Consider the following 15898-nt stretch of genomic DNA (forward strand, 5'->3'; position numbering starts at 1 on the left):
TATATGAACTGAATTTAAAGATTAGCAGTTACATGTCTGACCTAAAAAATTACAGGTTACATACCGTTCAAGGTGGATTTTAATTTATATAAAAAATGATGTACTTTAGATGCCTCTAAAACCATTCATTTCTCACATTCCAAAGAAGAATGTCAATAGTGAATATGACATTCTTAATCATTAATATTCATAGGTATATATTACATATATAACAATTTATATCAAATAAATGTTTCTAGTCTCTTCACCGGATGATACTCATAGCAAGACATAAGGTAGTAAAGTGATTGCCCTCAGAGAAAGAATACAGGAGATATTAAAAATATCAGAGGAATTCATTTTCATTTACAGGATACTTCTCAAATTTATCTTCTCATTTATGAATAAAATGGAACATTTTGTTGACTATGGAAATACATTATTTTGTTAAATAATATTTCATTACTTAGCAAATATAATTTTCTGTATCAAATTTGCAGGTATCATAATGCTCAAATATATAAAGTAAATGATATGACAGCCAAAAGAAAGATACTCTAAACCTTTAAATTAGCGTGAAAATAATCTTAAATCTAATATGATATAACATTTAACAGAGTCAAATACAATGTGCTCATTTTCTCCCTCCTCACAATTTGTTCTAAAATTCTGAAATATCACCCACCCTACTGTACAGTCTCGATAACCTTACACGTCCCAGGTGAACTGGGCCTCCCGTCAGAGCTGATTATTTCAAGAATGGACTGAGAGCCACACGGAGCTAACCAGAGACTAAATTAAAGGTTACAGACACCAATTTGATTAGTTGCTGGTGAGCACTGGACCTGAAACGTCATCAGGACTTTGGGCCAGTTTTGGTCATTTTCACTGCAATACACTCTGGCCACTGCACACCTGCCAAGTATAGCAAGCACATGAGCCTGCAGAGAGATGCTCACAAAATAATCAGACTCAAAAAACATAAGCAGAGAAGTAGCCATGAGAGAGCCACTGCCTAGAAATTCATCAGATCCTTTACCTACCTCTCATCATCACTGCCCTTTTAAATTCAGGCAGTAAGGGTGGGTTTCTATTATTTGCAATTAACTTCACACAATTTAAGAAATTATTACTTAAAGACAACAAAATCCCCAAATCAAGAATTTAATTTGATAGCTATGAACAAAATCTGCAAGATTCAGCCAATGCATTTTGTGAGATAGCATTTAAAAATTTAGAGCAGTTCTAAGTTAAGCTACTAGAATAATTTAATATGCATAAAGATAAGAAAAATATTCTCCATCTCCAGAAGACTAAGCTAAGTAAGCCAAGAGTATATTTTATAAACTATTAAACAATGGTAAATGTATTTATATCTATTAAATTAGTAAACTGGAATATAAATAAAAAATGATTAATAGATAGCAAGAAACATAAAATACATGAAACATATATGAAACAATAATATAAAAGTAACAGTAACATGGACAATGTAGCCCTACATATAATCCCTATGATTAGCAGAATCATTTTTAAAATGGAGTACCTATAATTTTCAAAAACATATACATTTTTTCCACAACTGGTCTTATGTTGGTTTATAAAGCAAGCCTCAATAAATTACAAAGGGTTGGTATCATTCAATGTATGCTCTCTGACATTGGTGAAAAAACAGAGGAAATCAATTAAAAAGCAGGGGTGGGAGGAAGGATCTCTGACAATTTGGAAATAAAGTTATTTCCAAATAACCAACAGAACATAATAAAAAAGGAATCACAAGTAAAATTAGAAAATATTTTAATCTGAATGTTAATGAAAATATATTAAAACCCGTTACATGCAGCTAAAGAGTTGCTTAGAGGGGAATTTATAGACTTATCATTAGAAAGTTTTAAAAGCAATGATCTCAAATTTCATCTCAGAAAGCACAAAAAAAGAGCAGGAAAGCAACATCCAAATAATAAAGCAAAAGAAATCAATAAAATTAAAATCATAAAATAGAGAACAAAAAACTAGCCAAGAATAGTTTTTGTATTATCAGTTAACGTGAAAAACCCAAGCAATACTGTTTAAATATAAAATAGAAAGAAAGCCCGGGGCACTCAGCTAGCTCAGTTGGAAAAGCATAAGAGTCTTTAAACAAAGAAACCCCCCAAGAAAGGAGCATCACTACAGACACCAACAAAAACTATAACCAACCATGAATTATCAAGTTTGAAAGTAAAAATGATATGAATAAATGCCTTGAAAACCATAACATAACTTGACAAAAGAACAGAATCCTAAATAATTTAGTATCTGTTAATGAAATTAAATTGATTATTGAAACCTGTCCTACATTGAAAAGTTCAAGTCCAAACAACTTCATCAGTAAATTCTACTAAATATTTTTAAAAGTAACAACACCAATACTATACAAATATTTGAAGAGGATAGCAAAAGAGGAAAACATTTTCCAACTCATTCTGTGTCACAGTTTTAAACTTAATATCAAATTCTGACAAGAACATTTCAACAATAACAACAAAATGCAGATCCACCCTTGTTATAAATACAGATGGGAAAATCTTGACCAAAATATCAGCAAATCAAGTCCAGCAATACAGAAAATCAAACCCATCATGAGAAATTGGAGTGCAATGCAGGAATAATAAAAGTAAAAAATTTAACATTTGAGAATCAACAGATATAATTCACCACGTTAATGCAAAAAAATGGAAAAAAAATAACCTTACCTCAGTACAAGTACTGCTGTTAGTAGTCATGGCAGGAAACTTCTTTAATCAATAGGGGTCTAAAAAAAGAAAAAGAATCACTAAGTCAGTGATCATATATAATGCAGGATTATTTAGATCATTTTCCCATAGACAGAGGAAAAAACAATGCACACTACTACTATTTCTATTTAGCATGTTATTGGATATCCTGGCCTGTGAAATAAAGTAAGGTAAAAAAGAAATACATGTCTCCTCAATAATTTTTAAAGTATAGTATTTTTCTTAACCTAAAAAAGAAATAGAAGAATAAGAGTAAGAAAGAAATAAAACATATTTTTGTGATGTCATGATTAAGGTCGTAGAAAGTCCAAAAAATTTATAGATTATAATGGTAGTAATCAGCGAACTAAAAAAGTCTTGACACGTTATATCTGAATTATAATTAAATTTCCCAAAGACAGAATTTTTATTAAAATCACATGGTAGCCACAAAGAAAAAATTCAATAGCAGATTTTAAAAAGAGAGAAAGACAAAAGGATCAAATATATCACTACAAAGAACATGATCAAATCTGCTATGCACCAAATGTTTGTGTCCCCCAAAATCTTATGTTGCAACCCAATGCCCAGTGTGATACCATTAGGAAGGGAGATCTCTGGGAAGTGCCTAGATCGTGAGGATGGAGCCCTCATGAGTGGGATTAGAGACCCTATAAAAGAGCATACAGAGCTCCCTAGACCCTTCTGCCATTGCAGTTACAACTAGAAGGTGCTGACTCTAAACCATAAGATGGGCCCTCACTAGACACTGAATCTGGCAGTGACTTGGACATCCCAGCCTTGGACTTCCCAGCCTCAAAATATGTGAAAAATAAATGCTTGTTATCAGCCATCCAGTTTATGGTATTTTTGTTATAACAGCCTGAATGGACTAAGACAGCAAAGAAAATCAAAAAGGAAGACAGCAAAGAAAAACAAAAAACAAAACTGACAGAAAAATATTTAACAGAATGGCCAAAGCAATCCCTCACCTATAATAATTACTTTAAATATACTGGCGGAAATTCACCAACCATAATGTATAGAGTGGTTATTGGATGAAAAACAAAAAAAAGAGCAAAACAAAGATCCAACTCTATGTTGTCTACAAGAGACTTATTTTAGATTTAAGGACATACATGGACTGAAAGTGAATGGATTTAAAATGATATTCCATGCAATGGTAAACAAAAGGAAAAGCAAGTGGCAGTACTTATGTCAGACAAAATAGACTTTTAGTCAAAAATTGTCACAAGACTAAACGGACATTACATAATGATAAAAGGGTCAATTAATCAGGAAGCTACAACAGTTATAAATATATATACACTCAACGTCAGCGCACCTGAATATATAAAACAAGCACTGATATAACTGAAGGGAGAAATAGACATCAATACAGTAACAGCAGAAGACTTCAATATCCCACATTCAATCATAGATCATCCAGACAGAAAATCAATAAAGAAACAGCAGACTTGAACAAACTATAAAGCAAATGGCCATAACAGATATATACAGAACATCCTATTCAACGGCAGCAGAATATTCATTCTTCTCAAGTATATAGAGAACATTGTCTGTGATTGATCAAATGTCAGGTCACAAACCAACTCAACAAATTTCAGAAGACTAGAATTATTCCAAGTATCTTTCCCAAGCACAGTGGAATGAAACTAGAAATCAATAACAAAAGGAAAACTGGAAAATTCACAAATGCTTGGGAATTTAAAAACACACCCTTGAGCAAATATTGGGCCAAAGAAGAAATCAAAAGAGAAATTCGAACATATCTCAAGATAAACAAAAATTAAAACACAACATACCAAATCTTACAGGATGCAAAAGCAGTACGAAGAGGGAAGTTTTAAACGATAAAAACCTACATTAAAAAGAAGAAAGACTTCAAATAAACAACCAAATTTCATACCTCAAAGAACTAGAAAAGAATAAACTAAGCTCCAAGTTAAGAGAAGGAAAAAATCATAAAGATTAGAGGAGAAATAGATGAAATAGAGAATAGAAACAATAAAAAAGGTCAATGAAATTAGAAGTTTAGTTTTGAAAATATCAACAAAATCAAGAAATCCTTAGCTATAATAACTAAGACAAAATAGAAAAAATAAAAGGAAAAGCAAAGGAAACAAAAGCAAAAATAAACAAATGGAACCTAATTAAACTTAAAAGCTTTTGCAAAGCAAAGGAAATCATCAACAACACAAAAAGACAACCTAATGAATGGGAGAAGATATCTGCAAATTATACGACAAATAAGGGGTTAATATCCAACATATATAAACAGCTCATACAACTCAACATCAAAAACAAACAACCCAATTAAAAAATTGACAGACCTGAATAACTTTTTTTGAAAGAGGAAATGCAGATAGCCCAAGGTATATGAAAAGATGCTCAACATTGCTAATTATCAGAAAAATGCAAATCAAAACCACAATGAAATATCACCTCACACCTGTCAGAATGGCTATCATCAAAAAGAACGCAAATAACAAATGCTGGTGAGGATGTGGAGCAAAGGCAACCCTTGTACACTGTTGGTAGAAATGTAAATTGGTGCAGCCACTGTGGAAAACAGTATGGAGTTTTCTCAAAAAAGCTAAAAATTGAACTACCATATGACCCAGCAATTCCACTTTTGGGTATGTATCCAAAACAAACAAACTAATAAACAAAAACACTAATTCAAAAAGATATCTGCACCTCAATGTTCATAGCAGCATTATTTACAATTGCCAAGGTATGGAAGCAACCTAAATGTAAATCAACAGATGAATGGATAAAGATGATATGGTGTGTGTGTGTGTGTGTATACACACACACACACAATGGAATGCTACTCAGCCATAAAAAAGAAGGAAATTTTGCCATCTGCAGCAACATGAATGGACTTAGAGGGCATTATGCTAAGTGAAATAAGTCAAAGGAAGACAAACAGTGTATGATATTGCTTATATGTGTAATCCAAAAAATACAACAAACTAGTGAATAAAACAGAACAAAAACGTGGACTTACAGATATAGAGAACAAACTAGTGGTTACCAGTGGGGAAAAGGAAGGGGAGAGGGGTAATATTAAGGGTAGAGGGAAAAAAAGGGTTATTATGGGATTATATAAAATCATCTGTGTGAAACTTCTGAAGTTTTTAAAGCACTATAGAATTTAAAGAATCTTTAATTCAATTAAAAATTAATTTTAAATAAATGAATAAATATTTTTTCCAAAAAAAGAGAAAAGAATGTAATAAAATCAGATATAGAAGAGTTAACATTACTATAATGCCACAGAAACTTTAAAAAAATCATGAGGAAGTATTATGAATGATTATATGCCAACAAAGTGATCAACCTAGAAGAAATGGATAAATTATTACAAACACACCACCTACCAGTACTGAATCATGAAGAAATACCAGCAGAAAGTTTAAATGCACCAATGTCAAATAAGGAGATTAAATCAGTAACCAAAAACCTCCTGACAATGAAAAGCTCCAGTTCAAATAGTTTCACAATGGAATTCTACCAAACATTTAAAGAAGAATTAATACCTATCCTTCTAAACTTGTTCAAAAAAAAGAAAAATAGAGACCCCCTGAAAACTCTTTTATGAGGCTAGTGTTATTTTAATATCAATGCCAGACAAGAACACTACAAGAAAAGAAAACTACAGGTCAGTAACTAATAAACATAGATGAAAACATACTCAACAAAATACTAGTAAGCCAAATTCAACAGCACACCAAAAGAATTATATACCATGACCAAGTGGAATTATCCTAACTGGAATCAAGAATGGTTCATCATATGCAAATCAATCAATGTGATACACCATATTAACAGAATAAAGGATAAAAAAAATCACACGATCATCTCAAAAGATGCAGAAAAAGCATTTGCAACATTTAATACCCTTTCATTATAAAAATTCTCCACAAATAAGGAACAGAAGGAATTTACCTCAACACAGTAAAGGTCATAGATAAAAATCATACAGCTAACCTCATACTCAGTGATGAAAAACTGAAAGATTTTCCTTTATGATCTGGAACAAGACAAGGATGCCTACTCATCACTTCTAGGCAACATAGTACTGGAAGTATCAGCCTGAGCAATTAGGTAAGAGAAAGAAATAAAAAAGCATCTAAACTGAAAAGGGAGAAGTAAAATGATCTGTTTGATCATGACATGATCTTTTATGTGGAGAACCCTAAGGATTTCAGATACACACACACACACACACACACACACACACACACAAAACCTCTCAGAACTAATAAATAAATTCAGCAATGTTTCAGGACAAAAAATTATCATAATATTAGATATGATTGTATACACTAAGGAAAAAAAATCTGAAAAGGAAATTAAGGAAAAGATCCCAATTACAATAGCATAAAAATAATAAAATACTTACTGATAAACTTAACCAAGGAAGTGAAAGACATATACTGAAAATTATACAACATGGAGGAAAGAAATTAAAGCAGACAAAAATAAATAGAAGGATATCCATCCTGTGTTCATGGATTGGGAAAATTCTTATTGTTAATATGTCCATATTACCCAAAGTGATTTACAGATTCAATGCAATCACTATTACAATGCCAATGCTTTTTTTTTTTTTACAGAAACAAAAAATCCTAAAATTTTTATGTAACTACAAAAGACCCCATATAGCCAAAGCAATATTGAGCAAGAAAAAGTGGCAGTCCTCACATTTTCTGATTTCAAAATATATTACAAAGCTACAGTGATCAAAACAGTATGGTACTGACATAAAACACACGTAAATCAGTGGAGCAGAAGAGAGAGCCAAGAAATAAACCCAAGCATATGTGGTCAACTGTTCTTTGATAAGGCTGCCAAGAATATGCAATATGCAAAGGATAGTCTTCAATAATGGTGTGGGAAACTGTCCATCTATACGCAAAGAAGTGAAATTGGACTCATCTTACACCACACACAAAAATCAACTCAAAATGGATTAAAGACTTAAGACCTGACACCATAAAACGACTAGAAGATAACAAAGGCAAAAAGTTTCCTGACATTAGCTTTGAAAATGATCTTTTGGATATGACACCAAAAATATAAGCAACATATGCAAAATAGACAAATCATATCAAACTAAAAAGCTTCTGTACAGTGAAGGAAATAATCAACAATGTGAAAAGGCTAGCTACAGAATGAGAGAAAACACTCGCAAACCATACATCTAATAAAGAGTTTATATATAAAATATACACAACTCAACAGCGATAACTAATTAGATTTTAAAAATGGGCGAAGGACCTGAATACCCACTCTGAGTATACATCCAAAGAATTTGAAATCACGATCTTGACAAGATATCTGTATTTCCAAGTGCATTGTGGGATTATTCACAATAGCCAAATCATGAAAGCAACCTAGATATCTACTGACAAATGAACCGATAAAGAAAATGCTATATATATAGGTCCGTAGAACAGTGGTTGTTGGAGGCTGGGGGGAGGGAAAAATGGGGCGGTATTAGTCAAAAGCTACAAAATTTTAATTATACAAGATGAGTAAGAACTAGAGATTTAATATATAGCATAGTGCCTATAATTAGCAACAAACAAATTGTATACTTAAAAATTTATTAAAAGCATATAGCTTAAGTCCTCTAACACAAAATAATAATAATATTAAGGAGGAGGAGAAACACAATAAAAAGAATAGGAAACTTTTGGAGGTGATGGATATGTTTATGGCACAGTTCGTGGTGATAGTTATATGGTTATATATCTATCTCTAAATCCACCAAGTTGTTTACATTAAATATGTACAAAATTTTATATGTCAATCATACCTCAATGAAATTTTTTAAAGAGTAGTACTAGAAATGGAAGTCATTGCCCTACCAAAATCAGAAATTGGGAGGCCCTGGACACTTTTATTTTCTCCCCAAACCATAATTGGCTCTTTTAAAATAAGAGTTCCTATGATGGTGTACAAATTCAGATGTGAAACAATTCTTTAAAATGGTCTAGTCCAACCATTTCATTTTATAAATGTTGGAAATCAAGGCCATAGAGGCAAAAGGTCCAGGACTGCCCATAGTATAATAAGTGGAATTACTAAAATTAAAATCCTAGTAATTTGCAGATTCCTAATTAAGTGACTTTTGCAGCATACTATTTGGGGAAAAGCCACATCTATTCTCACCCACTTTCTGTTCATTGGTGACACTCTTCCAACAGCAGCTATGCTGGAAACCTGAACGTCCAGCAGTTTAATGGTCTTGTGGGCCGTAGGTTTCCATCCTAACAGTAAAAGCTTTGTGATCTTTGATAATATCTCTCTCTTCTCTTGTGCTCCTTTAGCCTTTCCATAACCAACTCCTACATGGAACTTCCCTTGATTAGAAATATCTAGAGTAATTTCTCTTTTCCTGCCTGGACTCCAATTGATAAAAGAACGTTGAACCAGAGTGACACTGACTCTAACGTAGTAAATTCACACCAGGACTCAGATACTGGATTAAATTAGAAAATGCTATTTCATACGTGAGGTGAATTCAATAAATAGTATTACTGTTATTGTTATTTGTGGTCATTATCCTTGTCAGCTTATAGAAAATAGCTTTAAATGACCACTTTTCAACTCCTATACTTTTTCTCAGTTTCTCTTGTCCATTATCATTTTTATTAAGAATTAATATTGAAAAATTTATCCTTTTCCAGTGATGTGTTCCTAAATAAACTGTCTCTTCTGTGATAACATACCAAGTAGCTTCAGAGATTTCTGGATGTAGGGGTTTTCTAGAGCTGTGAAGGGATTAAAGAACATTAATCTGAATCTTTTCCTTTAATCTTCCTCAACAAAGGTGGGAAGCAGAGCCTAGTATTTCCTCATATGTTTATGCAGAACAATTTAAAAGTTCTCTGTAGTTAAAAATTAACATACCCATGCGTTAACTCTTTCCTCTGAAGAAATTGCAAGGGAAGAAGCATGATATATTATTTTCCATGCATCTAAAAGAAATGTTTAAATTATGGAATTCCCCTAATAGCAATTAGTTCAAATTGACTATTTGCATATTGCTTATAGATACACACACGTATATAGATAAAAACAACCATTTCCCTCTGAAATAGTTAAGTGATTAAAAAGTCAAGATCTCTAGTTTCCCACGACAACAAAAATAATCAGGAAGCAGTATGCCAAGGAAAGCAGTTTTAGGTTATTGTTCATAAAAAGAGTAATTAAATGACGAAGTCAATATACTTCTCCCAGCCCCACAAAATTGGGCTTTTATTCTGTTGCCTCCCAGACAACATTTCAATAAAATCGCAGATTGTTTGCTTTTGTAATATGAATTCAGACAAACGCTAAAATCGAGACCCATTTATAAAAAATATGCCTTGCAAATTTCATTAACAGGTCATCTTCAGGGGCCAGCCCTCTGCAAGGCACATTTAATACAACAGGGTTGTCAGAGCCGGGTGTTAACAGAAATGCTAAGGTGTCCAAAGGAAGAAACGCTAAAACCAGTGTTGCAGATGGCAGGTTACTGTGAATGCTTGTTCCTCTTATAAAATACACCTGGCCCCAAGGCTGGGAAGCTAATAAAATGGCCATATGAACCTCCATAAAACAAAACACATTTATTTCTCTTGCAAGTTTTTAGGCAGGACGACCATAAACGAAACCCATTAAGACCTGGGGCACATTAATACTACACCACATACAGTGACAACAGTTTATATACAATATTGTAACATGTGAAAAAGTCCTTCAACTAATTTAAATGTCTTCTGTGCCTACACATTTTATTACTGAGAATTACCAAATGTGGACATTTATTACTGCAGATTTAACAAACGGACTAGAACATACATTTACAGACAACTTGCTTAGTTCTCAAACCTAAGACATTTTAGTCTCAAAAAAAAAAAGCTAATGCTATTGTACCCTTGAAAGCAGAAAGTAGAATTTATGGAGGGTGAAATAAATTACTAAATGATGCAGCTCAACTGCTTCTACTACCTAAATGAAATGCAAAAGAGCTTGATGGGGAACTCAAGAGAGAGAAAAAAAAAAGATGCCTAGGCTGTAAGAGGTTTTCAGAAATTCAAGGCAATTATCTCAATAATGTTTATCCAAATAGGTCATGACATTCTATAAACCAAAATAAACTGATTCATTACTTTTTCCATTTTAGCCAAGTGGAAATAAGCATTAAAAGAGATCCTCAACTCTCTATATATGGAACTTGCATAATCAGTATCAAATGATGTTTTATTGCTAATTTAACTATTTAAATTGAGTGATGCCCAGCTTGTTCAAGGACTTTCCTTGACCAGCTAATAGAGGTACATAACCACATTTCTAAAAACAGGAGTATTTATCTAAAGAGTTATAAGGTACATCCAAAGTACTATTAAAATACACAAAATGTTCTGTCAAATGATATAAACTTTTTTATTTGAGTCAATATATTTCCAGGCCTTCTTTTGCTTTGTAATTTTAAGACTTTAACTCACTAGAATCAATATTGTTCCAGATTTGTTGAGCTGCTTTTATCACCAAAGCAGCTCATTTATCCACAGGTACATTTTCATCATCAAGGATAGTACTTCTTCCATGCTATCATATCCTCCACGATATAAATGACACAGCATTATTTTTATGTCCTTTATTTAACACTCTATGATACCTATTTACTTATAAAAGTACAGTAGAACCTATTTTCCCACATGTATCCTAACAATCGTTCTTGATTTTAGTACTAACACTCATTGATCAGAATATTAACTGAACACATAAAATTATAGTAAAAAAACTTTTGAGCATGGAAATAAAGTAAAATGAATCTATGAATTATAGCATAAAAAGAAAAATATTTTCAGTTAGTTCCTCACAAACCATATACAAATGTGTTGGGCTTTAGAATTAGGTCTTACTTTATTACAGTGTAAGTTCATTCTCCTTAGTTTTAATATTCTGCCAAATTGGCTTCTTTTAAAAAGTACCATCTTGGTAGAATGAGGAGTTATTGTTTAATGAGTACAGAGTCCCAGTTTGGAAAGACAAAAAGTTCTGGAGATGGACTGTGATGATGGTTGATCAACGATGTGAGTGTACTTAATGTCACTGAACGGTACAATTAAAGAAAGTTAAAATGGGGAATTATATGTTACGGATATTTTATCAAAATTAAAGTATACTCTTTTATTAAAACAGAGTCTGTAGGTTTTGAACCATTTTATTTCACTCCTCATATCACCCTTGTGAAAGTAAAAGTTTTTCTGGCTTCCTTTCTCTCATTGGTTGTGAAAAGGAGTTATTAGAGAAAGAGCTATTATCAAGTCAAAGAGCTATTAATGTCAAGCCCAAGCATTCCCACTTAGAGACATTTTGGAAAAGTCAGATTCAGTGATAAACATGTGTGTATAGTCACAGTGGAAAGTTCTGTCTGCAGTTAGACCGACTTTACCAAGAACAGAGTAGGATGATTTGATCTGTTTTCTACTCATTAGCAGAGTGATGTTGTTTGACTGTTTACAGAGGATGTGTCCTAACATAAAATATGTGTCCTAAAGGAAAACCTGTAATTGCTGGGATATTGTGCTTTCATATTCATTCATTCATACAGACTTACTAGGAACCAACATCGGGTGATGGGGAAACAAAGATAAAATAACACACAGCCACAGAGCTCACCAATTCCTGAATGGATATCCTTCTCATAAAAGTAGCTTGTTTAACACCAAACCCTCCTTATTTAACAATAATGCTATAAAGATTTCTCATGTATTGCCTTAAGGTATCTGTGAAATGGGATAATAGTTGCATTTGCCTCACAGGGTTATTATGGGAATTAAATGAGATAATCCATACAAATATCTCCTTGTCTGGCACACATTTACAGTCAACAAACACTAGCTGTTACTTTCATTATTAGCAGTATTATTTAATTCAGGGAAAAAAATCTATCAGTTCCCAGAACAGACAGAATCATTAAGCTTAAATATTTCTAGCTGAACTATGACACAGGAAATATCTGGCAGAGGATTTTGTGACATGCAAATTGCCATTTTAGATGAAAATCTCTTTCAACATTAATCATTGTTGAAGAGAATATAAAAATTAAAAAAGAAAATAATAACAGCATTAGGTAGGTAAAGGCTCAAAATAGATTAATATGTGCCAGATAAAATGCCTAGGATACTAGCAAAGTTACTTTCTAAAGTCTTTACAGAATAATATACAGAAAGTATATTTTTGAATTGCTTACAGGCCCAATATAAGCCAACAATATAAAGGAGCTACAAAAATATATATATATTTTTTCTTTTAACTCTATAAAACAAACAGAATGAGTAACGTGACAGACACTTCTGTAGCACACAACCCATTCTGAAGGGCCATGTTTTGAGGAGGAGACTGAAAAGTTGTCACATACTTGGAAAAATATAATCAAAATGGTCACAGGTTTGGACCCCATGAAGTAAAGTAAAAGTTTAAAGATGCACAGAATAAAATTTGGAGAAGATAATATTTCAAAATAAAAGTATGATTTTTTAATACTTCTCTATAAAACTTTTCTTTATAGACTGTAAACTGGGTTTCTTCTATTTCTATTTAAATAAATAAATGAATTAATCATAGACAATAAATATGAGCAGATTATAGTTTTAGACAAGTAACTTCACCAACTATCTCGTTGATGTTGTGTATAAGTTTAGGAATGTATCTCATTATGATTTATATGATAATAATAACTCAAACTATGGGGGAGATACAGAGCCCTCTGAGATACAACAGAAGTTATGAAATATTTCCAAGAAGAAATATTTCCATGGAAATACTTCCATGGAAAAGAAGAATCACTTCTACACACAATTACATTTCAGGTGGTATCTTAGACCCTCTAAAATTCTACAGTAATCACAGAATCCAGTTTAAGAAGTCTTTGACCTAGGAGATCTTTATAATGTCTTATTAATTCTGATTTTTAAAAAATTTCCAATGTGACCAAAGCACCATGATATGGTAAATCTTTTAACTGTTCTGATTTAGGGTTGTATTCCGTTGTTTATTTTTTCATGCAATAAATCCAGAATCAAAATATGATTTTACATGATGTATTAATCTAGTCACTAGTTTTCCCCCAAACTCCATATCTAAAGAAAATAGAAAAATATATCCAAGATCAAAGAAACTTTAATTCTCATACACCCTCTCTGAAAAGATTATTTGAAGACTAAAAAAATACTCTGAAACAGAAGGATATTGGAGCGAAGGAATAGTGCTACTAAACCACTAGTAAAACAGAAAGAGTTCTCAGGTAACAGCTGTGAGATGGAGCTGTATCTCCAAATCAGATGTCTCTAATAAAATCAGTTAAAATTAATCCTAAGCATATTTTTAATAATATATATAAATTTGGGGGACAGAAAGACTTTATTTATTATAAGGATATCAGAAACTCCAGCAATATTCCAAAATCCATAAAATTATTTCCTACTATTAAGCAAATTAAAATTGTGGTTTATTTGTGGAGAATTTTGTCATTAAATCTCACTATTCTTATGTATTTCTTCTTCCAAATAGTGCTCTAGGATAACTTGTCAAGGTCCAAAAATAAACCACCTATTTTTTTTTAAATTTCACTCATTTATGTATTAGCTCATTTCAATTAATATTTAGCGATGTCTGTCTGCATATGGAGGGTACATATGTGGTGTGGGGTGTGTGTGGGTGTGTATATGTGGGACAGCAACTACTTCCTTTTCCCTTTGCCCTCACGGAACCCTTTAAACGATCAACTTAGGACATGAAGTTTTCCTATTTCCCAAAGGTCAGAAGTTATTAGGAAAGCAAACTGTGCTTATTCATGTGCTCATTCCTAATGCCTAAAACAGAGCAAGGAGAGAACACTGAAATGTTCATTTTTTTGGCAAGGATGGGAGTGGAGATGATAAAGAAGCCTGTTTCCGCCAATGTCCACCTCTGTTCCCTTTGGTCCCCACATCAGCCAATGATGCAATACTCTGGGAATACGGATTTCATCATTTTCTTGCCTTCTTCAACTTTAAAAATGGTTTATAGTGTGTTATGATAATTTAGAAATTGAGATAGCATCAATTATCCCTCTTATTCAGAGACTCAAACCTTATAAACAGACACAATCACCTTCAATATCCATTTCTGTGCATGTGAATGCATATATATGTGTATGTGTATATATATATATATATGTATATATATATATATATAAGCTTTATATTTTAAAAAAGTAGTTTTTTTCTTTTTACATTCTTAAAACTGTGTAAGGAAAATTTAGATATAAGTTTTCTCCGTAACTCCAATTACTTTTTGTCCCGTCATTCCTTTTTTTTTAAATTATACGTCTGATACCTTGCATGGTCACATCTCAAATTTCAAACCTATATTTTCTACTCAAGCACAAGGATTTTGGCAGTTCAGCCAGAGTGCTTCTATTACCAGTACTTATTATTTATACTTTGTTTGACTAATAATGATGGTGTACTAATGCTAGCAGGAATCTTTATATCCAATATAAATTCTTTGATTCAGAAAAAAAAAAAAAAAAAGAATATAATTGTATGGTCTGTATTCCAAGAAAACTAGATATTTTTGAACATAAAAAGTAAAAATTAGCTTAAATAATTATATGTCAGGATACACAGCTTCTTAGAATTTTTATTTTGTCTTTTGCTTCAAATTTATTTGTCAGAATATGACATAATTTTTCTTAAACACAAAATGCAGTAATGCCACTTGTTGAAATTTTTATCCTTAGACATATCTTCAAGTCTTGAGATGTGCACTTAAATGATCACAGAGAATATATTAAAAGTCAATCTTGTTTCATGTATAATTTTTCCAGGTTTTTATAAAGATAAATCATTATTTCAACAAACATTGTGAGTGCATATTTAGTCAATAATTGAGTGGCTATTTGTTGATTATATATATGGCACTCTAACAAACAGATATGAGGTATGTTTTCTGGGAATCAGAAGTTCACGAACAAGTGAAAAGAGAAATGTACAATGGAGTGTTTTAAGTACTCTGCTGCATTAAGCTATGAACTGAATGTTGTCATTGCACAAAGGAAGGTTGATATCTCTGTCTGGATTTGTCTGGAA

General features: G+C 32.1%; 1 protein-coding gene across 1 annotated transcript in view; it reads right to left on the reverse strand.

Annotated features, from left to right (window-relative positions):
- The window catches only part of LOC309639108 (uncharacterized protein), a 1002784-nt gene that overhangs the window by 217088 nt on the left and 769798 nt on the right, over window positions 1–15898 (reverse strand). The window contains exon 7 of the mRNA XM_082415948.1: window positions 2715–2773. Within this exon, the coding sequence (XP_082272074.1) occupies window positions 2759–2773 (15 nt within the window). The 3' untranslated portion in view covers window positions 2715–2758. The remainder of the gene's footprint in view (window positions 1–2714; window positions 2774–15898) is intronic.

Source organism: Balaenoptera physalus (assembly GCF_965194825.1).
Source record: "Balaenoptera physalus genome assembly, chromosome: 12".
Classification (NCBI taxonomy): Eukaryota; Metazoa; Chordata; class Mammalia; order Artiodactyla; family Balaenopteridae; genus Balaenoptera; species Balaenoptera physalus.